Source organism: Xenopus laevis, chromosome 3S (assembly GCF_017654675.1).
Source record: "Xenopus laevis strain J_2021 chromosome 3S, Xenopus_laevis_v10.1, whole genome shotgun sequence".
Lineage (NCBI taxonomy): Eukaryota > Metazoa > Chordata > Amphibia > Anura > Pipidae > Xenopus > Xenopus laevis.
This window is the reverse complement of record NC_054376.1, coordinates 100,845,504-100,869,683: the sequence shown is the minus strand read 5'-3', so window position 1 is coordinate 100,869,683 and position 24,180 is coordinate 100,845,504. Positions and strand designations below refer to the sequence as shown.

Below are 24,180 nucleotides of genomic sequence, written 5' to 3'. Positions count from 1 at the left end.
TTTGACTTCAACAACTGGATATGTTCTTGCGCATTTTGTATCCCGCTTCAATTTTATTTTTCTTAAAGGAACAGTAATACTTAAAAATTAAAGTGTTGCAGTGGTAAAACTTATCTGTTTGCTTCAGAAACTCTACTATAGCAAACAGCAGGGCAGGGCAACACTGCAGTATATTTTTATTACTTTAAAACACTATCATTTTTTGATGTTACTGTTCCTTTAATTTGAAACCTAGTATACATTACAAATTAAAACCATGGGGCATTATTTTATTCTCTTTTCTTTTAAACCTCTGTTGTACAATTTATACTGTCCATTAAAGGGAATGTATCCCAAATAATTATATTCCTTGTAGTTTTTTTTTTTGTATACATCATTTACATGTCCAGATCATGCCCATAAATGGTGTGGCCATAACCAGTTTTTACTATGTCTCCAAAACATTCTAGCATGAGCAGTGGCACACTGATAACTCTGCACCGAGTGGGGTTGTCGTAACACAAAGGAGTTGGAGGTACCATAAACTGACGAGTCTTAAAAAAAACCCCCCCAAAAAAAAAAAAACAGTACAGCGTATACTGAGCAGCTGCAATGCAGAGAAACCTCTGCATGTTTAAAAAGCTATGATGCTTTGATGTGCCTTTTCTAAGAAACTTTTCAGTTGGTCTTCAAATTTCATTCTGCTTCTTTAATCACCTGCCTGCTGGGGAATGTGAATTCTACTGGCTGCTAACAATGTGAATTTATGTTTTGGGTTCTTCCTTGCAAGATTAAAGACGACAATCACAAAACGTTTTGAAGACCCCTCCCTTCTCTCAAAAAAACAAACAAAAAAAAAAAACATTCTAAGGGGCCTTTAGTTTAATTATCTTCTTTTTTAGGCCCAATTATCTTTACTACAAACTGGTGTAATTAGGCCTAAGCAATAAGAGACGTCTAAACTGCAAGTCTCGGAGCTGCAAACATCATTCAATGAATGAAAAAATAAATAATCGTGTTTAAAGGATGTTTATATCTCAATGTATGGATTAAAAAAAAGTCAGGAAAAACCTCTTGGGCTAAGGGCAGATTTAGTCGCCTGCCGATTGTCGCTCCCGCAGAAGAGGCGATTAATCTCCCCGAACTGCCTTCTGCCTGCTCGAACAAGAAAACGCCAGCTTAATGCACTCGCTGTGCTTCGATTTCCAAAATTGCCCGAAGTTTCCTCGTGAGGCCAGGCGACTAAATCTCCCCGAATCTGCCCCTACCAAACAAGGTTAATTTGACTTATTAAAAGCTGATGCTTACGTTTCGCTTTTGTCCTTGCTGTTTTTCATTGAACTGCTTGCCCAGTGTTTTGCCTCGCTACCAGCCTGATATGGGAACCTCTTTCTGCATTGTTCTACCATGTCATTTTTGAATCTGCATCAGATGCACCATATAATAAGGAGACAATACAGACAGGAATCAATTTAAACTTTACAGTATTTTTCTTCTATATACAAAGAATTACAGTACATATTCATGGAAGAGTCAAGAGATCTCTTCCATTAGTGACAGAAAATGCAAGAAAACAGGGACAATAAACAAAAAAAAAAAAAAAAGGTGAGAAATATATGATGTGATCCTTCCATTGAATGACATACAGTATTACATGCCACACTCATGTTAGGGGCAGTCTGATGGATCAAATACACTGTTCCAGAATTAAGTAGCACCAACATTTCATGATCAAGGTGGAATGTGATGAAGGTGTAGGAGCCACCAGGTCATGTATAGGCCTTCTGTCCACATTACCCATAAAACAGTGCCGTCTGCAGGGCAGATTTTACGCTTTCGGTAAAACGGAGAGAAATAGAAGTGCTTTGTATCCAGATGCTCAGCGTTTACTACTCATTCAGAACATTGAGGAGCATGACTTAAAAAGTTCGGCAGTGGTGAGTAAGCAAGATGATGCCTTTAGTATCTCAAATGGTTGTTCTATGTTTAACAGATAGGATCTTTCCTATTGCTTTATCTGTGAGCATTATTTCCCATTGTAAAAGACATGCAAAAACAAAGGTCTGCCCTAAGCCAATAACAAATAGGTGGGACTGTAAAGGACAGAGGAATAGCAACATCTTACATCCGTATTTCCTGCAACTTCAGCCTTAATTCCCTAAGATGTCCAGTTGGTAGGGCCCAAGCAATGAGGGTTTTCTACTAAGTATGCCATTTTAGACCTATGTAATGAAATGCTAGCTAGATGCCAGGGAGCAAGACAAAAGTGTCGACTTGAAGGAGGAACAGGCAGTGACTATATTCCAGGTGTCAGAAGAGGACTAGTTAGCAGGGTATATGCCAACCCAAGGAAGGAAAGATGCAGCTGAGTGTTGGGCAATACACAATCTGTTAAAAGACAATTGCTTTATGTGCAACTGAGGGCTAAAATCACGTGGTGTTCAATCTTTTTTATTTATTTAAAAAAAAAATAACACAAAACAATTAAAAATAATGACAAGCTAATCAATGCCAGCTTTCTTTTCAGTTCCTAATCCATAACTACTGTGCAAGGACCAGGGGGGGGGGGAAAAAGGGCAGGAGACGTCAACACAAATGGATCGGTCACATCATTGAGGCACTGGTACAGGCACCAACACCAAGATTCACAACAAGGTTTTAGTTTAAAAGAAAAAAATATTAAATACAGTAAAACACTACACACAGCTGCCTGTAGCACCATGATTCCCAGCGTAAGAATGCTCAGATTCAGCAAAGGCAGAATTTATTTGTAACGTGTGGAGTTGTGTGCTGCGGTAGGGTTGGTAGCCTGGGGTGGTCATTTAAAGATATATGTGAATACACATCCATTAAACTCTTACTACTCTCAGCTCATCAAATCTGAGTAAGGGCCATTTATGACAAACCGTACCACTAAGATACAATATAGACTTTATTTACACAACGTTCCCTAAAAGCACTTGGCTTAGCACCGCATAAATGCTGAACTGTGCCTTACAACACAGACCACTCTGGACTGTAAAGTCAATTGTAGTTCAGAAAAAAAAAACCTGAAAACACTTTACAATTCTCAAAGCAAACACAGACATATATGGGAGCTAGAAATGTCAGAGGATCCCTATCCAACTCGTAGGCTGCAGCCCTACAGTAGACCTTACTTACCTAACATTTTCTTTCCAGCTTCCAAACTCACAACTTTTCTAGCGAGTTTCCATCCCCTTTGCCCGCTTCATTCTAGATATAAGAGGACTATCTAAACCCTACTGTATGCACCATATAGCAAGGATTGTCCATCTAGTGTGTGTGTGTGTGTGTGTGTGTGGAGCGGGGGGATAGTGCTGGGAGATATCAGTTACCGACATTTTTAATAAAGTGGCATCCAGCCCATCCCACTTGAAGTTAGAGAAGGCCTGATGTATTGGAAGGAGGCTATATGATGCAAAAAGGCATCTGAAGCCTTATATGCTGCACCAAACTGCAAAGTGTTTGTGAGCAAGAACTGCATGGGGGTTTTTGGCAATGTAATAAAAAAATAAAAGCTTGAAGAATTATTACATAAATGTTTCTGGCCAGTCAAAGCATGCAATTGCAACTAGCAGGATGATACCAGGCACAACCGAAGAACGCTATTCCAAGAAACTCACTCAGGTCATGCAATGCCCACTTGAAATAAAAGCTCCCTGAAGTTCTTCCTCAACAGTCTACTACATTTCACTGGAATAAGGCACCTCTGTTCTATTTGCCATTGGACATCACTATGGTACTAAGATTAGCTGAGCTTGACTACTTGTCTACAGAAGCGCCTTATTGTTTTCACATCATAAAGCAGATTTCCGTGATATTAACCAGACAGCACACATATTCACAGATGAGGTATGGGAGTTCAGCCGGCATCCAATTTACTGCCTTTGGCCATAGTGTCATCTTACTTCTTAACCCTTTTACTATAAAAGGGGGTTTTGGGGATTGCTGCAAAATGAATTTGAAGGAATGCAACAGTCAACTTGTCTTAAAAGGTGGTTCTTAATATAATCACCACTTCGATATCATTTTTGTTTTCTTTAACAAGATGGGTCCTTGTTAACATACATGATTACAAATATGGCAGCCAATCAGAAACATTGTTTAACTATTCCACAAGAGTTCTTCATTCTCAGAATACTATGTGCAGCATAATCCCCTAGTGATTTCACACAGAAATTACTTTTCTTTGCACCTGGAAGCACTCTGACAAAGACTGGACAGTAATGGTGACTGGCAATTTGAAGAAAAGTTTGGTTCAGTGGAACTAGTCTTCTCTTGTGCAACAGCGCTGAGTGACTTTTCTGAAGTGCCAACTGTTTTTTCTGAAGAGTTAACTGTACAACGTATTTCTCTAGTGCCCGAAGAGTTCTCTAGAGGTTCTGGGATAGAAGGGGATTCTATTATAGATGAAGACCTCTCACTTGATGCATTGGGCTTATCCTTTATAGTTAGAGAACAAGATTTTTTTATTGGAGCTGCATGGTTCTCTAGCTGGCTGGTTCCTTCCTTTTTGGTCTGAAACCTCTCTTTATGTGCAGTCATGGAGTTTCGAGAGGTTGGCAAGGTTGACCTCTTTAAATGGGTCTTAGGAAGAACTTCAGTGTCTGGTTTAACATGCTGACCTTTAGGTCTTCCTGTGCGGGATGGAATACAAAGTCTTTCTTTTTGGCAAAGACCTCTAGGTTTCTGAATCTCAGTTGTGTGGTTTTGAGTCAATGGTTGCTCCAAAGTATTATTTAACTTATCTTTAGATGGGTTATTAAGTGGCTTTTTAGTTATGTGATGTTTAGTATCAGGGTCTGATGAATTTTGTGTCTCTGTAACATCATTCTGTTTATCTGCCATGTTTACAGCCAAATGATTTATTTCTGCAGATGCGTGCTGGTTGGCAGCAGAGGCCAACAGAACTTTACCTGCAGTTGTATATTTTCCAGTTGATGCTAACAAAACCTTTCCTGCTTGTACCGAATGCTTCCCTGCTGTGGATAGAAGCATCCTACCAACAGATGGAGAATTCTTCCCAACAGAGGTCAGCAGAACTTTCCCAGCAGAGAGGTGCTTCTTTCCAATGGAAGCCAACAATACCTTCCCAGCAGGCAATGATTTCTTCCCCAAGGAGGTCAAGATCACCTTCCCAGCAGGCAATGATTTCGGAATTGCTGAGGCAAGTAATAACTTACTGCCACTGGTACACTTCTGGTCAGCAGAGGCAAGGAGTATTTTTCCAGCAGACAATGGTTTTTGCTCAACAGACCCCAAATTTTCCTTGCGATCGTGTTTTGGGTTTTGCTCAAGGGCTTCAACCACATTTCCATCAGATGGGGAACCAGCTGTTGCAGGCAACACCTCGTTCAGTGAAACTTTTTTTTTGTGTGAATTGGTAGATGTTTTCTCCTTTGCACTGTCCAGTCTTTGTTTCTTTGGACGTGAAGGGCCAGCAGAATCATTCTGCTCATTAGAGGAGTCATACTCCCTAATTTCTCCTGGCTCTAAGGGATGAGGACCACAGGGGTCATGCTCTGTGCAGGATAACCGCCCATCAAGCTTAGAGATGAAGAGCATGCCTTCACGGTGCTGCTTGCAAAAGGAGCTTGGGCACATCTCACATAAAGAAGCAGCTTCCTTGTGACAGATGTCACACTGATGCCAAGGACACTCCCACTTACCTAGAAAGAAAGAATAACAGATATTTAGATAAATAGCGATTTTACCAGTGCACCCCTACCTCAACTCACAAGGCTATTATCCTAAGACTAATCATCATCGAAAATCTCAGAGACACAGTGGGGGTCATTTATAAAGTTTGCGCAGGGCAGATTGGTTCGCAAAGTGAATATATTTGCCCTGCGCATGGATATATTTATAAAGCTGAATAAGAGGGTGCAAACAGAATTGCGATTTTTTTTTTCACAATGCGAATGTCTATAGGAGTTTTTAAATATGTCACAATTCACAAATTGCGAATATTTATGTGCACACTCTGCGACTCAATTACGCCACAACTTTGGTGGGAGATAAAATATTCGCAAAACAGTTTCGCAAACTGCGAAGTTAAATAGCTGTCAACGCTATTTTCACACATAACCTCGCACATTGGGTGCACTCGCGCAAACTCCCGTCTCATTTGCGCGCCATTTGCGAAAATGTATTCACAATGCGAATTCGCAAAAAACAGAAATACGGGCAGAGCAGTGCAATATATTTGCACTCAGGAAAAAACATGCGCAATACAATCATTTGCGAAAAATATGCGCTGCGCGAACTTTATAAATGACCCCCATTGACAAGATGGATTTGGCAGGAAACAGGGTCATTTCTTGAACAGACAACAAGGCAGATTTGGCAGAGTTATAAAAGTGCCATGGGTATATAATTACATAGTTTTAATAATTTAACAAAAAAGGTTTGTTTTTGTTTTTTTATTCACAGTGTTTTTAACAAATCTAGAGAACGAACTGTAACGTTTGCATTTGGCAAGTAAAGCTGAAATAATGAACTAATGTTTTTGTCTCGTAGACGAACTTACCAGCTGGCCGACGGGTTAAGTTCAAGCAATCTGCGTGGTATACTTTAGGGCAACCTGGTTTCTTGCAAGATACAAGCTGTCCTCCATCTCCACAGCTGAAACACTCATCTTCGTGTTCTTTGACTACCACACTTTTTTTACGTTTCACATATTGCTTCCGCTTTTTACCCTTGTCCTCAGATGACACTGGTTGATTCTGAAGAAGCAATCAAAAATGGCGTACATAAACCTACAGAACTACAATGCAGTTACAATGGCATCATGGTTAGTCTGACTTCTGATTTTAATACTTTGATGGAGTAGTTTAGCAACTTTTACTTTAAAAGGGGTGGTTCACCTTCAGGTTAACTTTTAGTATGTTATAGAATGGCCAATTCTAAGCAAATTTTCAATTGGTCTTCATTATTTTTTTTTTTATAGTTTATGAATTATTTTCTCTCTTCTCCCGACTCTTGCTAGCTTTTAAAAAGGGGTCACTGTCCCCCTGTAAAAACAACTCCTCTCGAATGCGACACATTTATTGTTACTGCTACTTTTTATCATTCACCTTTCTGTTCCGACCCTCGCCTATTAATATTCCATATTTCCATTCAAATCGATGCACGGTTGATAGGGTAATTTGGACCCTAGCGACCAGATGGCTGACACTGCAAACTCGAGGGCTGCTGAACAAAAAGCTAAATAATTCAAAAACCACAAATAATAAAAAATTAAAATCAATTGCCAATTGTCTCAGAAGATCAGTCTCTACATCATACTAAAATTTAAAGGTGAACAACCCCTTTAGGAACGTTGCCTGCTATCTGGTTGCTAGGGAACCTGCTACAACAGCAACCAGCTAGTACTTTGGCAGTCAGAAAGGAAGATGAGACTACATTTATTGTAATAACTATGATAAGGTTGAACCACAATTTTAACACCATAATATCCATTGCCATTTGAAATAGAACACCGCTTGTTAAATAAATAGTTATTGTTAAATAACTAACCTTGGGGCGCACTCCGAGGAATCCACTGCAGTTTGGTGCTCCACATTTGCAAACAGTCTTTCCATTCCCAAGACATTCCAAGTTGTAGTTAAACGTTAGCTCTACCCCTGGGGAGGGGGAGATAAGATTAGTGTCAGTAGTTTCCATAGTGCTGTATCAATGTAAATCCAAAACTTTGTTGAGATGTTTTATCAGATTTTCGTTACCACTGAAGATGAGTCAACGTCAACTTTGCTCTACAAAATTGGGCCTTCTGAAAAATTGGTTTCTGAGCCAAAACATTTTTAATATTAAAGGGATTCTGTCAAGATTTTTATGGTGTTTTTTATTGCTAAATTACATTGCTTATAATTAAAATAATTCACTCTACCATGTAAAATTGTATTCCTGAACCAACAAGTATATATTTTTACCAGTAATATTGGTATGTAGGCAGCCATCTCAGGTCATTTTGCCTGGTCATGTGCTTTCAGAAAGAGCCAGCACTTCAGGATGGAACTGCTTTCTGGCAGGCAGTTGCTTCTCCTACTCAATGTAACTGGCGGAGTTGCAGTGGGACTTGGATTTTTACCATTGAGTGCTGTTCTTAGATCTACCAGGGAGTCGTTATCTTGTGTTAAGGTGGCCATACACGGGCCGATAAAAGCTGCCGACAGACTGTGTCGGCAGCTTATTGGCCCGTGTATGGGGGCCCCGACGGGCTTCCCCGATCGAGATCTGGCCGAGTCGGCAAGATCTCGATCGGATGGGTTTAAAAATCCCGTCGGATCGCGGCCGCATCTGTTCGTTGATGCGGTCCCGCGATCCGCCCGCCCGTTTGAGAATGCTAGGATCCGATCGTTGGGCCCTAGGGCCCACGATCGGATCTGCCCGATATTGCCCACCTCAAGGTGGGCATATCGGAGGGAGATCCGCTCGTTTGGCGACATCGCCAAACGAGCGGATCTATCCATGTATGGGGACCTTTAGCTGCTTTCTGGTGTTAGGCTGCTGGGGAGAAAAGGGAGGGGGTGATATCACTCCAACTTGCAGTGTAGCAGTAAAGAGTGACTGAAGTGTATCAGAGCACAAGTCACATGACTAGGGGCACCTGGGAAACTGACACTATACAATCCCCATGTCAGATTTCAAAATTAAATATATAAAATTCTTTGAAAAACTGATTTCAGTGCAGTATTCTGCTGGAGCAGCACTATTAACTGATGTGTTTTGGAAAAAAAACATTTTGTTCCATGACAGAATCCCTTTAAGTAACTGTCAAGTAAAACTTGCTCCCCTGATAATAGGCAATCACTAGAACATGCATAAGGCATAGCAAACTGTCCTACACAATTATAGTCCAGTCAGCTATAAGTCTCAGCCAGTAGATATGATCCGTTTGATAGTATTTGACATTTTTTTTTTTTTTTTTAAAGTTTTATTTATGCTTTTTAACCATACAACAGGTGATCGAGACAACAAAAGAGAACCATCATGCTGTGCATTAAACAATTATACAAGTGTACACATGTTAAGCATTCCATACTGACAATTAATGAGAGAAGCCCAGTGGGTGGGGCTGTCATGACCATTGGGACTGGGGACCCATTGGGGTCACTACTAAGGGAGGTACAGTCTCATGCGTCTAGTTAATCAGGACACACTTCAGGATTCATATCTAGCCAGGGGGTCCAAATCTGTTCAAACTTTTCTGGACAACCTCAGCCCTCATAGGTAAGTTTGATCAATGGGAGCGTTTTGTTGATTAATTGAATCCATGCCTGCATCGTGGGCGGTTGAGGGGCCATCCATTTGATCGTCAGAAGTTTCTTTGCATAGAAAAGGAGGGCTCGGAACAGTAACCTGGTCTTGTTCAGAGGTAATATTTCGTCCACCAGCCCCAACAGGCAGACTTCTGGAGTGCAGAGGCCCGGGAAGGCCAGTTCATCAGACATACATCTCACAATGGAGATAAAGAAAGGACGGATCTGTGGACACGTCCAGGTCATATGGAGGAATCCCGCTTCTCCCTCCCCACACTTGGGGCAGATGGCCCCTGGGTTTCTACCCATTTTCTCCAGTTTGCTAGGTGTGATGTAAATTTGATGCAGAAATGAAATCTGAATAAGTCTGTCCTTCAGGGCAATCAGGCCAGAGTAGACCGAATCCTTAGCCTCCTCCCATAGCTCATCTGTTATTGTTGGTAGAAAAGATTGCCACTTAGGGAAGGCCTTGTCAAAGGGTTGTGCCTGTTTTGAGCATTGCTTTATAAAGCCTGGAGGACAATTTTGTGCACTGATAATTTCAAAGGACCAACTCAAAAGGGGGTGTGACACATTGCAGCGTTAGATCTGAGAATTGAGAACGGAATGCATGCCGGAGCTGCACGTACCTATACAGCTGGGTATCCTGATGGCCAGATCTGTCTTTAAGTTGGGTGAGAGAAGGAAACTGCATGTCCACTAAGAGCTCCCCCAGTGTCCTAATGCCCCGATGAGGCCAGTAGCTGAAATCTTGCAAGTCCCTGAGGTGAGACGGGGGATGGTGGCAATCTAGTATTTTGCATGCGGCTTTCTAAAGGGGGTTGAAATTGTGGATGGCAGCCTAGTATAGTCTGATAGACATCTATAAGTAAGGTTCCGAATCCCAGCCCATGAGCCCACCAGGGTCGCCAACAGGGCCAAGTCCGGATCTTCATCCTTTAGGTGAAACCAGGTGCGAATATGATAGAGCTGGCCAGCCAGGAAGTATAGGTATAGATGCGGAAGTGCCAGTCCGCCATGTTCTACTGAAGCGGTCAAGCTTTTCCAGGAAAACCAGGGAGCTTTGTTGGCCCAAAGGAAGGACGAGTATATGACACTTCTGCTTTGAATTTGCATGTGCTTTAGTGCAAAACCACTCACAGTTTGTAGTTAAATCTAATTACACTTGTGTGAAAATGGTTAAAACTGTAATATGCAACCTGAGGCCACCTGGCTATTGCTAACTTACAACTTCCTCCCAATATTAACCATAACAGACTGGGGGTAGTGAGTGCAGGGTGTCTAACCATAGCTTAAAGGAAAACTAAACCCCACAAATGAACACTTAAGCAAAAGATAGTTTATATCAAATTATGTGACATATTAAAGAATCTTACCAAACTGGTATATATTTAAGTAAATATTGCCCTTTTACATCTCTTGCCTTGAACCACCATTTTGTGATGGTCTCTGTGCTGCCTCAGAGATCACCTGACCAGAAATACTGCAGCTCTAACTGTAACAGGAAGAAGTGTGGAAGCAAAAGACAGAACTCTGTCTGTTAATTGGATCATGTGACCTAACATGTATGGTTTGTTTGTGTGCACCCTGAGTCCTACGATCACAGGGGGCGGCCCTTATTTTTTTAAAATGGCAATTTTCTATTTATGATTACCCAATGGCACATGCTGCTAAAAAGTATATTATTATGAAAATGGTATATTTACATGAAGCAGGGTTTTACACATGAGCAATTTTACTCAATATCTTTTTGTAGAGACCTACATTGCTCGGGGGGGGGGGGTATAGTTTTCCTTTAACATCTATGGTCCAATTTTACTATAAACATATACTGTAAAATGAACGAGTCAATAAATCACCAGAACATCTGCTCATTTGATGATGTTGCCAAACAAGCAGATCTTTACCTGCTTTAACCATCTATTTACTGGTCTCAGTGGGGTTAATCATATACCGTACATTGATCTCCATGGCAGCAATTGGATTGAAATTGAAACCTATGGTGACCCATCAGGAGAAGACTGCATCAACTGATTAAAGGGGACCTGTCACCCAATAAAATTATTCCAAATCCTATTTTATCACGTTAGTCAAGCAAAATGAACATTAATTACACTGTATAAATTATTTAAATCTTGTTTCCATCAGTCTGGGAACTCATAATTATAGCAAGCAGGCAGGAGCCATTTTGTGAACACTGTTATTAAAGGGCATGTAAAGGCAAAAAAATAAAATCCTATTTTTACTTTCTTTAATGAAAAAGAAACCTATCTCCAATATACTTTAATTAAAAATGTGTACCGTTTTTATGAGAAACCTGACTGTATGCAGTGAAATTCTCCATTCATTTACTGCTGTGGATAGGAATTGTGAGATGGTCCCTAACTGCTGAGCAGGGGGAGCCCCCGCCTTACTTCCCAGCCATGCAGAACTCAAGCAGCTTTGTTTATGACAATCCCTAAGCAGCCCAGACCACACTGAGCATGTGCACAGTCTTAGTCTTGCAAAGATGTTTAACAAAGTTACAAGATGGTGACCCCCTGTAGCCAACTTTGAAAGCATAAATTATTTGTTTAATTAAGCTTGTGGTGCAGTAAGTTCATGTTTATATTTAGTATACAAAATACAGCATTTCTAGCCTTAATCTATTTAAGACTTTACATGCCCTTTAAGATTTTTCAAAAATCTTTTTGTTATCGTAAGATCAAGCTTATCCTGAAACAATCGTTTGAATGTATAATTTGTCCATCAATTAAAAAGACCATTTCAAGCGATATCTAGTTGAAGCCAGGAAAACTGTGGGAAGCTGCCTGCTTGGCCCTGCAATGGATACATTTCACTGTGACTGATGAACATTTTCGAACATGCCCAATCGATTTTCTGATGCACAATCATTCGGTGCCCACTAACCTCACAATAATTTGACAGATTTATTGCATCGCACTAAAATATGTCATTAAGGAGAGAATAATCTTAGCGTTTATGGTGAGCTTAAGGCTGAGACAAAAGCTGAAGGCAGGTTCTCCTATGTTTTTTTTTTCCTTACCTGCTTTGATATCACACAGAGCAAAGAGCCCAACTCGTGTATCACCATTCACAGTCCATTTCTGAGTCTCGCAGTTCGGCTGGCAGCAGTGATTCATAAAACGTGCAAAGTTACCTTTAGGCCCCGCATCAATCACACGGTCCTAGAATGTATCAGGGAGGGAATTAGAATAGAAAAACACACTATTTCTGGTTAACTGTCTACCCCTGATAACCTGGAGTGTCTTGAAAGAACATTACCTACATTAAATTAGGATTAAGTTGGCCATAGATGTAAAGATTTTTAAAAGATCTTTTCGTTATCGTTAGACCAAGCTTATCTTGAAACGATCGTTTAAATGTACGATTTGTCCATCAACTAAAAAGACCATTTCAAGCGATGTTGTCTAGGCGAAGCCAGGAAAACCGAAAGGTAGCTGCCTGCTTGGCCCTGCAATCATAGATAGATTTCGCTGTGACCGATGAAAATTTTTTAACCTGCCTGATCAATTTTCTAACAAATGTCGGACGAAAAATCGTGCACGATCGTTCGATTCCCACTATCCTCATGATAAATTGCCGGATTGGTTGGATTGCACTAAAATCGGCCATTGACCAAAGAAAAATCTTTGCGTCTATGGGGACCTTTAGGGTTAACTGCAAACAAAACTTTTATTTCAAAATATTTTTGACAATTTAAAATCTCTTTCTAGAACTGCAACAGAGTCTAACAATTTAAGAAACATTGCTCTACAGCAGGGCAACATTTGTGCCATTTTCTATTCCTCTTCACACCAGCCCTGTCTTGCCATTCTTTTCTGTTGCTCCATTCCCCCCTCCCCCCCAACTTACTATAACAATATTTGATCCTTACCTTATCTAGTGTAAGCATGTAGAAGTTTGTGATGTCATGCTCTTGGGCATAACGGATCCGGGCACGGCACTCCTCTTCATCAATCATTTCACCCACATATTCATTAACAAACCCTCCCTATAAATGTTCACAAGTACGTTAAGACATATTAAAGGCAGTGCACAATTTTTCTTAAAATGAAGTTCCAGCTGCACACTAAACTAGGCTTTGAAAAGGCAGGCAAAATACTCTACTTGTTAAAGGGATACTGTCATGGGGAAAAAAAAAAAATTCAAAATAAATCAGTTAATAGTGCTGCTCCAGCAGAATTCTGCACCGAAATCCATTTCTCAAAAGAGCAAACAGATTTTTTTATATTCAATTTTGAAATCTGACATGGGGCTAGACATTTTGTCAATTTCCCAACTGCCCCTGGTCATGTGCCTGCACTGTAGGAGAGAAATGCTTTCTGGCAGGCTGCTGTTTTTCCTTTTCAATGTAACTGAATGTGTCTCAGTGGGACATAGGTTTTTACTATTGAGTGTTGTTCTTAGATCTACCAGGCAGCTGTTATCTTGTGTTAGGGAGCAGTTATCTGTTACCTTCCCATTGTTCTTTTGTTCGGCTGGTGGGGGGAAAAGGGAGGGGGATGATATCACTCCAACTTACAGTACAGCAGTAAAGAGTGATTGACGTTTATCAGAGCACAAGTCACATGACTTGGGGCAGCTGGGAAATTGACAATATGTCTAGCCCCATGTCAGATTTCAAAATTGAATATAAAAAAAATCAGTTTGGTCTTTTGAGAAATGGATTTCAGTGCAGAATTCTGCTGGAGCAGCACTATTAACTGATTTATTTGAAGATTTTTTTTCCCCCCATGACAGTATCCCTTTAAGGCCATTACTGTTGGCTGAAAGTTTTCCTATAATTAGCACAATTCAGTCTTACTTAGAAGCTGTATATGATCATAATAGAGCACATTTAACGAAACAAAACAACTTTTTATTTTAAAATAAACCCCGAGAACTGAACTGGTAGTGATATTGGCATATCCAGCATTATATGCATTAAAAATAATGACGGAGTGATTCCAGTTATTTCTCTCCAGCTTATGAACATATATTGGTACAAAGCACTACAAACAGGAGAGCTTCTGACTAAACACAAAGATACTGTTTGCTATTGGCGATAGCAACTCATCTAGTAGTTGGGTCAAAATATCAAAGAGGAAAAACAACAAAAGGGTATTCTGCAAGGACAAACAACTGCTGAAACATCGTCCCACACCTTTTTAATGTCGGTCCTACACCGCAGCCCCCATCCACGACTCAGAGTTCGAAAAATTTCAACTTCTGGGTACTGACGCTTGGAGAAATCTTGATTCTGACAGCGCTCCCCTGCTGGGCACACTGAAGGATGGCACTCATAAAGCAGCATGCGGTTGATGCACTCGGAATCCTGCCCACAAGGGTTTTCATCAGTGGCCTTGCAGTTGCAACGAGGAAATTCGGAAAGATCTGCAGTCAAAATCTGAACTTTTCCAATCGGCCTGTTGACCTGCCACCAAAATTGTCTAGGTTATAAACGTTGTTATTTTATTATCAATCACTTAGCCATTTGCTTTTTATTTGCACCTCCATTGAAGCCTACTTTACACAAAATCGGAGCAACTGTCTGTATATTTTCTAGATTTTGATCAGTTTTGTAATAAATGCATTAAGCCACTTTTTGTAGAACTGCTTTCATTTAGACAAACTTGGAGATTTTTGTGTGTAAACTGCTTTTTTACTGGCCCTGCCGCAGCAACGCTCCTGGGTCATGAGTCAGGACTTTGACTAAGTTAATCCAAAATGGTCATTTTGTTTCTCCCTAGTCACTGATATGAAAGACTTTTGGATTACACAAATGGATCCTTGAAGAAATTGGGAAAAAACAACATTAAAGTAAGAAAACTAGGGATGCACCGAATTCAGGATTCAGTTCGGGATTCTATCAGGATTCGGTCTTTTTCAGCAAGTTTCGGCCGAAACCTTGAGCCTGGCTGAACCGAAATTTGCATATGTAAATAAGGGTCAGGAAGGGAAAGCGTGTGACTTTTTGTTACAAAACAAGGAAGTAAAAAAATTGTTTTCCGTTCCCTCTCATAATTTGAATACGCAGATTGTATATACAAATTAGGATTCAATCAAGTTTTTCATAAAGGATTCGGCTGAATCCCCAATAGTGGATTCAGTGTATCCCCACAACTATTTCTTGAGACCTTTTGCATAGACAGGAGATCGAGAAAAGTCTACAGGAAGATTTGACTTTACAACAATAGAGCAGACGGCACTTTGTTCTTAATGCAGTCAGGAACTCTGCTGTTCTTTTTACCTTTATGTGTTTATATGGTGGAGGTTTCTTGTCATTCTTTTTATCTTCCTGCAACTGTCTCATTTCTTTCTGGGCCTGTAATTCTTCAAACCTCTCTGCAGCTTCCATCAGCCCTAGAGAGAGACAATAAAATAAAAGTGGTAAACTGCAAGTGATAAATGGCAAAGTATTATTTCAAATACAATTAACATATTGAATCCCTATTGATGAATAAATACTGTGTAAATCTGGGGTGTCCAATTGTATACAATCATATGAAAAAGTTTGGGAACCCCTCTTATTTCTTTGGAGTTCTGTCTATCGTTGGCTGAGCTTTCAAAGTAACTTCCTTTTAATATATAACATGCGTTATGGAAACAGTAGTATTTCAGCAGTGACAAATTTATTGGATTAAAAGAAAATATGCCATATGCATAATAACAAAATTAGACAGGTGCATAAATGTGGGCACCCCAACAGAGGTATTAAATCAATAATTAGTTGAGCCTGCTTTTGCAAATGTAACAGCCTCCTATTAATGTAAATCTAAATGTAAATGCCTCCTATAGCCTTTGATGAGTGTCTGGCTTCCGGATGGTGGTATTTTTGACCATTCGTCCATACAAAATCTCTCCAGTTCACTTAAATTTGATGGCTGCTGAGCATGGACAGCCTGCTTCAAATCATCCCATAGATTTTTAATGATATTCAAGTCGGGGGACTGTGACGAACATTCCAGAATATTGTACTTGTCCCTCTGCATAAATGCCTTTGTAGATATCCAAGTGTGTTTAGGGTCATTGTCTTGTTGGAATATCCAACCCCTGCGTAACTTAAACTTTGTGACTGATGCTTGAACATTATCCTGAAGAATTTGTTGATATTGGGTTGGAATCATCCAATCCTCAACTTTAACAAGGGCCCCAGTCCCTGAACTCGCCACACAGCCCAACAACATGATGGAATCTCAACCAAATTTGACAGTAGGTAGCAGGTGTTTTTCTTGGAATGTGGTGTTCTTCTTCCGCCATGCAAAGCCCTTTTTTATGACCAAATAACTAAATTTTTGTCTCATCGGTCCAAAGCACTTTGTTCCAAAATGACGGTAGCTTGTGTAAATGAGCTTTTGCATTCAACAAGTGACTCGGTTTACGGCGTGAGTGCAGAAAGGACTTCTTTCTCATCACCCTGCCATACAGATGTTCTTTGTGCAAATTGCTCTGAATTGTAGAACGATGTACAGATACACCATCTGCAGCAAGATGTTTTAGCAGGTCTTTGGAGGTGATCTTTGGGTTGTCTGTAACCATTTTCACAATCCTCAGCATATGCCGCTCCTGTATTTTTCTTGGCCTGCCAGATCTGGGTTTTACAGCAACTGTGCCTGTGGCCTTCCATTTTCTGATTACATTCCTTACAGTTGAAACTTCTGAGATAGCTTTTTGTAGCTTTCCCACAAACCATGATACTGAACAATCTTTGTTTTCAGATCTTTTGAGAGTTGCTTTGAGGATCCCATGCGGTCACTCTTCAGAGGAGAGTCAAACAGAAGCACAACTTGCAATTGGCCACCTTAAATGCCTTTTCTCATGATTGGACACACTTGCCAATGAAGTTCAAGGCTTAACAAGCTAATCCAACCAATTTGGTGTTGCCAGTAATTGTTATCGAGTAGTTACATGCATTCAAATTAGCAAAATCACAAGGATACCCAAATTTTTGCACAGCCAGTTTTTCACATATCATACAACTGAATACTGCTTCACTAAAAATCTTTGTTTCGAAAACACCCCTGTACTCAATGTTCCTGGGAAATGAAAGACATACCACTTATCTTTTTGTTGAAAGTAGAGTCAATTATTATGAAGGCTGAGAGGGGTTCCCGAACTTTTTCATATGACTGTAAACTATGTTAAACAACCCCAAAACATATTAAAGTGATACTGACACGTTCCTATAAAAATAGGAACGGGTCGGTATCAGTAAATCGAAGCTGCACGTGAAATATAATCATCTGAAAGCTCCCCAAAGCCGCCCCCAGCCCAGCGAAATGTAGAAACAGCAACCCTCCGACACATTAAATCATCTTGCCGAGTTGTTTTAGTCACGCTGGGTTGGGGGCAGCGCAATCCCTCGATAGGCTAATTGCAAATGAAAACAGGACTCCAGCCTATGGCAGGATCGGGCCGACCCCAGCTGCTTATAGTTTACTTGCAGCTTCTTTTCATGGATACCGACACGTTCCTATTTTTATAGGAACGTGTCAGTATCACTTAAAGCACTTAAACCCCCAGATGCTTAAACTTAACTAAACATACATATTGGTTATTTAAGAAAAAGTCATATTTATTAATCATTTCTTTAGCCAGCATAATTAAAAAAGCCCTAACCCATAAAAATAAAGACAATGCAGATTAAATCAAGGGGCCCCTTGTATATATAATCACACTCCGATAAAATAAATAATTCTAAGACTCTTAGAATCCACTATAAAAAGTTCCTGATGTCAGTACCAGGGTATCTTGGATGTATAAATCTGATTCTACAGATACATTTTGTCCATTAATTGATCCCAAAAGGCAAGTGGTAAATATGTATATACAGCAAGGATTCTAATATAACATTATTTTAATCTTGGAATCTGACTTCTTTATAATGTTGCAGTGGTAATTATTGCTGTTCTCGTCTGTACCCTTTTTGTACACAGCATCCATTCCCTTGCTCATTTTGTCTTTGTTGAGAGCATCTCCTTCCATGTATGGGAACACTCTGGCCTGGTGTGTCCACAAAAAGTCTTTGGAACCAAAAAAGACAACTGGGAATTCGCCAATGTCATGCTTCATCTTCTGGATGTTAGCTGGAATAGATTTTGGGTGACAAACCTCTGCTGGCCACCACCTGAGAAGACCAAAAAAAGCGTGGTTCTTGGTTTATAAGTGACTGTGAATAATGTGAACTTTTTCCCCTTATTCCCAAAACAAATATTCTCACCTGTATCTCCCCACCTTCACCCACACCACTTCTTTGTAATGTGGCTTTTTGCCAGCTATGCAGTCATTACAGAACCAGTTTCCCTCTGGCATATCAATGCTTAGACATTCTCTGTGAAAAGCGGCAGGACAGGATTCACAGCAAAGGAGGCTTCCACCTGTTTAGGAAAGTGGAGACTTCTTCCATTATGTACATACAGTAGAGATCACCAAAAAAAAAAAAAATACTTTGGCTGTTCTCTTATTGGCAAAGGTTATAGGTGTTAATATTTATGACACAGCTTGGATACAAATATAGCCTGCTTACGAACAAGTTGGTGACTGTATAAATAGAACCCATAGGACTCCAGTGGGTCTTGCTCTAGTGCAGTGGTCCCCAACCTTTTTTACCTGCGAGCCACATTCAAATATAAAAAGAGTTGGGGAGCAACACAAACATGAAAAAGTCCCTTGGGGTGCCAAATAAGGGCTGTGATTGGCTATTTGGTAGCCCCTATGTTGACAGGCAGCCAACAAGGGGCTCTACTTGGCACTATACTTAGTTTTTATGCAATTAAAACTTGCTTTCAAGCTTGAAATTCAAAAATAAGCACCTGCTTTTAGGACCCTGAGAGCAACATCCAAGGGGTTGGAGAGCAACATGTTGCTCGCGAGCTACTGGTTGGGGACCACTGCTCTAGTGGATAGCTACTCTTTAAAGCCACAGTAACACCAACAAATGAAAGTGTAATTAATGTATTGTTGCCCTTTACTGGTAAAGTTGGTGTGTTTGCTTCAAAAACTCAACTGCTGTGTAGCCATGGGGGCAGCCATTCAAAGCTGAAAAAGGAGAAAGGGCACAGGCTACACAGCAGATAACAGAAAGACCCTGTAATCCACAATGGGATTCTTCAGATGCTAGCTAATATCCTGTGCTTGAATGGCTGCCCCGATGGCTACACAGCATTTTGTTTATATTAACTATAGAAGTGTTTCTGAAACACACACATACGTTTTACCAGGAAAGGCCAGCAGTACATTATATTGTCATTACATAAAAACAATTTTATTTATTGGAGTTACTGCTCATTTAAGTGTTTGCTCTTTTAGCGAGTGCAATGTAAGTGGAGTTGCAAACTAAAGGAGGTTTAAACTAGGTCAAAATTCTATTTTTGGTATTTTTTTTTTTTGGTTCCAGTTTTTGATCTGTAACTGGGATAATGAGTACTAGCAAGAATGAAGGTGCGACCCAGTAAACAGTCTGCCATATGTATGCAGATTTGGGACAAGAGTGCCAAACTGTTTACTTCTGTGGCCGTTGTGAGCAAATTGCCACTCTAGAGGCTTGTGTTAGTGCCAGAGAGAAACAAATTGCATTTAATCAGAAAAGTGGATAGGGTAATCTGTCGTCTGGATCTCTACAACCGAACAGTTTGCCATCTTCCTGGTGCCAGGGTTTGGCATGTGGTTGATCGGGTAGACAAACTATTGGGTGGGGCTGGGCATGACCCAGCTGTCTTAGTGCGTATCAGTACCAACAACAAAATGAATGGTAGTTGGAAGACCTTTTAGAATGAGTTTAGAGATCTAGGCTCTAATATCAAGGGAAGGTCTTCCAATGTCATCTTTTTCTGAAACTTTGCCTGTGCCACAAGCAAGTTTAGGAAGACCGCAGGAGCTTAGGCAGCTAAATGCATGGCTTAAGTTTTGGTGTAGGAATAAAGCGTTTGGGTTCCTAGAGCACTGGGCTGATTTTAACTTGTGGTACAACCTATAACGTCGTGAGGGATTGCACCTAAATGGAAGGGGGTCCACTGTGCTTTTTAAATATGTAAATAGTAAAAAAAATTAAGCAGGATAGGGTGGGACCCTTAATATTAGAGGGGGGTCAGCTGGTCAACGAAAACAAGAGAAAAAGCAGAGATTCTGAACTGTTATTTTTCATCGGCCTACAGGAACGAGGATGCAATTAATGAAGGTTTCTTAATAGTCCCAATTCTAGTAATACAACAAAAGATGCATGGTTCATGCAGGAGGAACTCAAAAGAGACTAGACGTAAAGATAAACTAAGGTCCGGGACCAGATGGTATTCATCCTAGGATACTAATCGATTTTAACCTTATGATTGCCAAACCTCATTAATTAATATTTCAAGATTCATGGAGGTCTGGGATGGTGCCAAAAGACTGGTGAATTGCTAACATGGTGCCACTATTCTAAAAGGATCCCGTTCTTAGCCTCACAATTATAGGAGTGTCAGTTTAAAGTCAGTGTAAGGAAAGCTATTTAACTGGGTATTAAGTTATAAGATACTTGACTTCATTGCAAGTCATAATACTATGGTGAGCAGGAGGTGAGCAGGAACCTCGACTCTGCAATGGCACTGGATGTTATCTGCTTAGATTTTGCGAAAGCTTTTGCTATAGTACCACACAGAAGGTTAATGTTTAAATAAAGGAAAATTGGCATGGAACTTGGTATTTGTACCTCATAGAGAACTGGCTGAAGGATAGATTACAAAGACTGGTGGTAAATGGAACATTTCCTAATAGGACCAGTGTTGTTAGTGGAGTACCGCAGGGGTCTGTTCTTGGTCCTTTTCAACTTGTTCATTAGTGACCTAGAGGTGTGCATTGAAAGTACCATTTCTATATTTTCTAATTGTTGATGATACTAAATTGCGCAGAACTATAGGTTCCAAGCAGAAAGCTGCCACTTTGCAGAGTGATTTGACTAAATTGGAGAACTGGGCAGCAATTTGGAAAATTAAGTTCAATGTTGATAAATGCAAGGTTGTGTACTTTGGCAGAAATGATATAATTGCAAGTTATATACTAAATGGCAGTGTGTAGGGGGTTTTCTTAACTGAGGTTAATTAATTAATGAAGGAACTAATCTAGGGTTTTTTGTAGATAAGTTGTCTAATTCCAGACAGTATCAATTATGTGGCTACTAAAGCAAATAAAGTTCTGTCTTGCATAAAAAAGGCATTAACTTAATAAATGAAAACATAATTATGCCTCTTTATAGGTCCCTGGTAAGGCCTCATCTGGAGTATACAGTGCAGTTTTAGGCTCCAGGCCTTAAGAGGGATATAAATGAGCTGGAGAGAGTGCAGAGACTAAGTGCAACTAAACTGGTTAGAGATATGGAAGACTTAAATTATGAGGGGAGACTGTCAAGGTTGGGGTTGTTTTCTCTGGAAAAAAGGCAGTTGCGAGGGGACATGATTACACTTTATACAAGTACATTAGATGGATAAAGAGGATCACCGTACCAGAGGCCACCCCTTCAGACTAGAGCAAAAGAACTTTAATTTAAAACAGCATACGTGGTTCTTCAAGCGAGGACAGTGAGGTTGTGGAATGCTCTGCCGGATTACGTTGTCATGGCTGATTCTGTTAATTCTTTCAAGATTGGCTTGGATAATTTCTTGGACAAGCATAATATCATAGGCTATTGCGATACTAAAATTTACAATTAGTATAGATTAGTATAGATATTGGTATGTGCAGTTTATGTGAGTGTATGGAGGGTCGGTGTGAATGTGGGTATGTATGAACACTGGGTTTCATTTGGAGGGGTTGAACTTGATGGACTTTAGTCTTTTTTCAATGTAACAGACCTGATTGCCATTTTAGAGCCAGGAGGGACATTTTTACAATTTCGTGACCAACCTAGGATGCAGTTTTATCTTCCACAAGGGCACATGAAATCTAAGATGGATTCAATTAAATGAAGGGATAGCGCGGATGGTCTTTTTTTTCCATTTTTAGCCACAACTACATTGATAGAGAATCCCACAAATCTTCCACATCTACTTTCACTTTAAACCAAGTTGACAAGTGCTTGCCTAGATATATAGAGCATCATAATGCTTCAGTCCCGTTTTACTCACCTTCTGAGCATACAAAACACCAACTGACATTTATGTGCTCGTGGTTCTTGCATCCACGCCTTGGGGTGAAGTGGTTGGGGCAAATAATACTGTTGGAAGCCAATGAAACTGTTCCTGCTGGCAGGCAGAAATCATTTGCATGGTATGCAACTGGGCAGCGCACACATCTCATCAGACGACCTGAAACAAAATTTGCAGTTAAATCACTTTATGTAAACTACTCCATGTAACCCACTCTAAAAGAAAAATAAATACATCAAGGAATTAAAAAGAATACAGCAGTGTGTTTTGAAAATGCAGTATGCAACACAAACCCCAATGTATAAAACAGGCTTGACACACATTAAATGGCAACAAAGTATGAAAAGACTATCAAGTTAAAGTCAATTAGGGATCAGTGGAATCCAGGATTTGGTTTGGGATTTGGGCAAATCCAAGAACCTGGCTGAACGAATCTAAAATTTAAACATCCTAGAATCAATGATTTGTACACTAGGTTAGACTGAATACTGAACCTACTAAAAAAATATTTGGTGAAATACTCAACAGTATTTGCACGTGCAAATTAGCACACTGCCTCCCCCCACAATGCTATCCTAAAAGAATATTTATATAAAAATAAAATGGGCCTGGGACGTCATGTTGGCTGTATGAATTTTTACATAACTCACCTTTGGATGCAGAGGGGTTGCTTGGATTGGTGGCGTAACATGTTGAACAGATATGAAGAGAACAGCGGAGGCCTCGGTTTTGTTGAGTTGTAGGAGGGTATTTCAGGGCACATTCTTCATGATAATACTTGCCACAAAGGGGCAGCATGCAGCGCTTCACTCCTTGGTCTAATTCCTTGCAAACAAAGCAGGTGTGACAGCCTAAAAGAACAGAGAAATACAAGCATAGGTGGAATTAACACCTACTTATAAAAAAAAGAGTAAATAATAGCCAAAAATCAACACAGGCTATGACAATATTACGTTCTCTTTAAAACAATGGAAAATTATAGATTGCAAGCAAACATGCATCTGTGAACCCAATTAACAGATATGATTTAATAGTATTTGCAGAGAGAAAAAGTTTACCACTGCAGAATAGCAAAACCTTTAACGGAACAGATATAGAGAATGATGTAGATATCATATTTAAAAGATAAAGAGGTTAAGCAGAGCCATTTAGCTATAAAAACAGCTCAACAAAAAAGTATAATGTACCCGAGGAGCACTCTGTGCAGACAAATTTTCCCTGAGGCATGGCTTCCATGCCAAGACATTGCAAATGAAATGCTCCACAGCACTGGGCCTCACACAGAAGCAGTTCTCCAGGTTTCTCACACACCTGCATGGGAAACAAAAAGAGAAAGGCAAAAGGCAAAAGGCAATGCATTTATTAAGAAGGCTAGACATGGCTTCAAGTCAAGTTAATTATCCTGCATATTTCAATACACAGGCTGAATATCCCCCATAAACAGTCAAGTAGCACAGATTTATACAGCTAGTGCTGTGCAACTTTGTTTTAAGCTGGAGGAGAAGATCACTACGATAACAATGTTTCAATGGTTCATGTAGACAGACACCGCAGTACTGGAAATATTAAAGGTCAGTCAGATACGACTTTCACTAAAAAAGTTACATTATGAAAATGTGTAATTAATGTATAGTGGAAAAATAATTCGAATTACATTTTGTTTCATTATGCAAAATGTTATATTGGCGTTAACAACACTTCACGGTCATGACCCCCATTAGTTTCTAATCCAAGTTCAAATTCGGTTTACGTTTGGCGACTGGAAAACTGCTGCAAAGTGGCTTCAGTTTGTTGCTGGC

At 40.0% G+C, this 24,180-nt stretch overlaps 1 protein-coding gene across 7 annotated transcripts in view; it reads right to left on the bottom strand.

Moving 5' to 3' along the window:
• Positions 1 to 1,446: 1,446 nt before the first annotated feature.
• nsd1.S (nuclear receptor binding SET domain protein 1 S homeolog) overlaps positions 1,447 to 24,180 on the bottom strand; it is a 48,674-nt gene continuing 25,940 nt past the window's right edge. For all 7 annotated transcript variants that reach the window (XM_018256106.2, XM_041588686.1, XM_018256105.2 and 4 more), the window contains exons 12-23: positions 23,569 to 23,692; positions 23,032 to 23,232; positions 22,361 to 22,540; positions 18,484 to 18,640; positions 18,185 to 18,390; positions 15,514 to 15,626; positions 14,428 to 14,697; positions 13,159 to 13,275; positions 12,307 to 12,448; positions 7,519 to 7,625; positions 6,530 to 6,725; positions 1,447 to 5,669 (exon numbers count right to left, since the gene is read on the bottom strand). In XM_018256106.2, the coding sequence (XP_018111595.1) occupies positions 4,180 to 5,669; positions 6,530 to 6,725; positions 7,519 to 7,625; positions 12,307 to 12,448; positions 13,159 to 13,275; positions 14,428 to 14,697; positions 15,514 to 15,626; positions 18,185 to 18,390; positions 18,484 to 18,640; positions 22,361 to 22,540; positions 23,032 to 23,232; positions 23,569 to 23,692 (3,303 nt within the window). In that variant the 3' untranslated portion in view covers positions 1,447 to 4,179. The remainder of the gene's footprint in view (positions 5,670 to 6,529; positions 6,726 to 7,518; positions 7,626 to 12,306; positions 12,449 to 13,158; positions 13,276 to 14,427; positions 14,698 to 15,513; positions 15,627 to 18,184; positions 18,391 to 18,483; positions 18,641 to 22,360; positions 22,541 to 23,031; positions 23,233 to 23,568; positions 23,693 to 24,180) is intronic.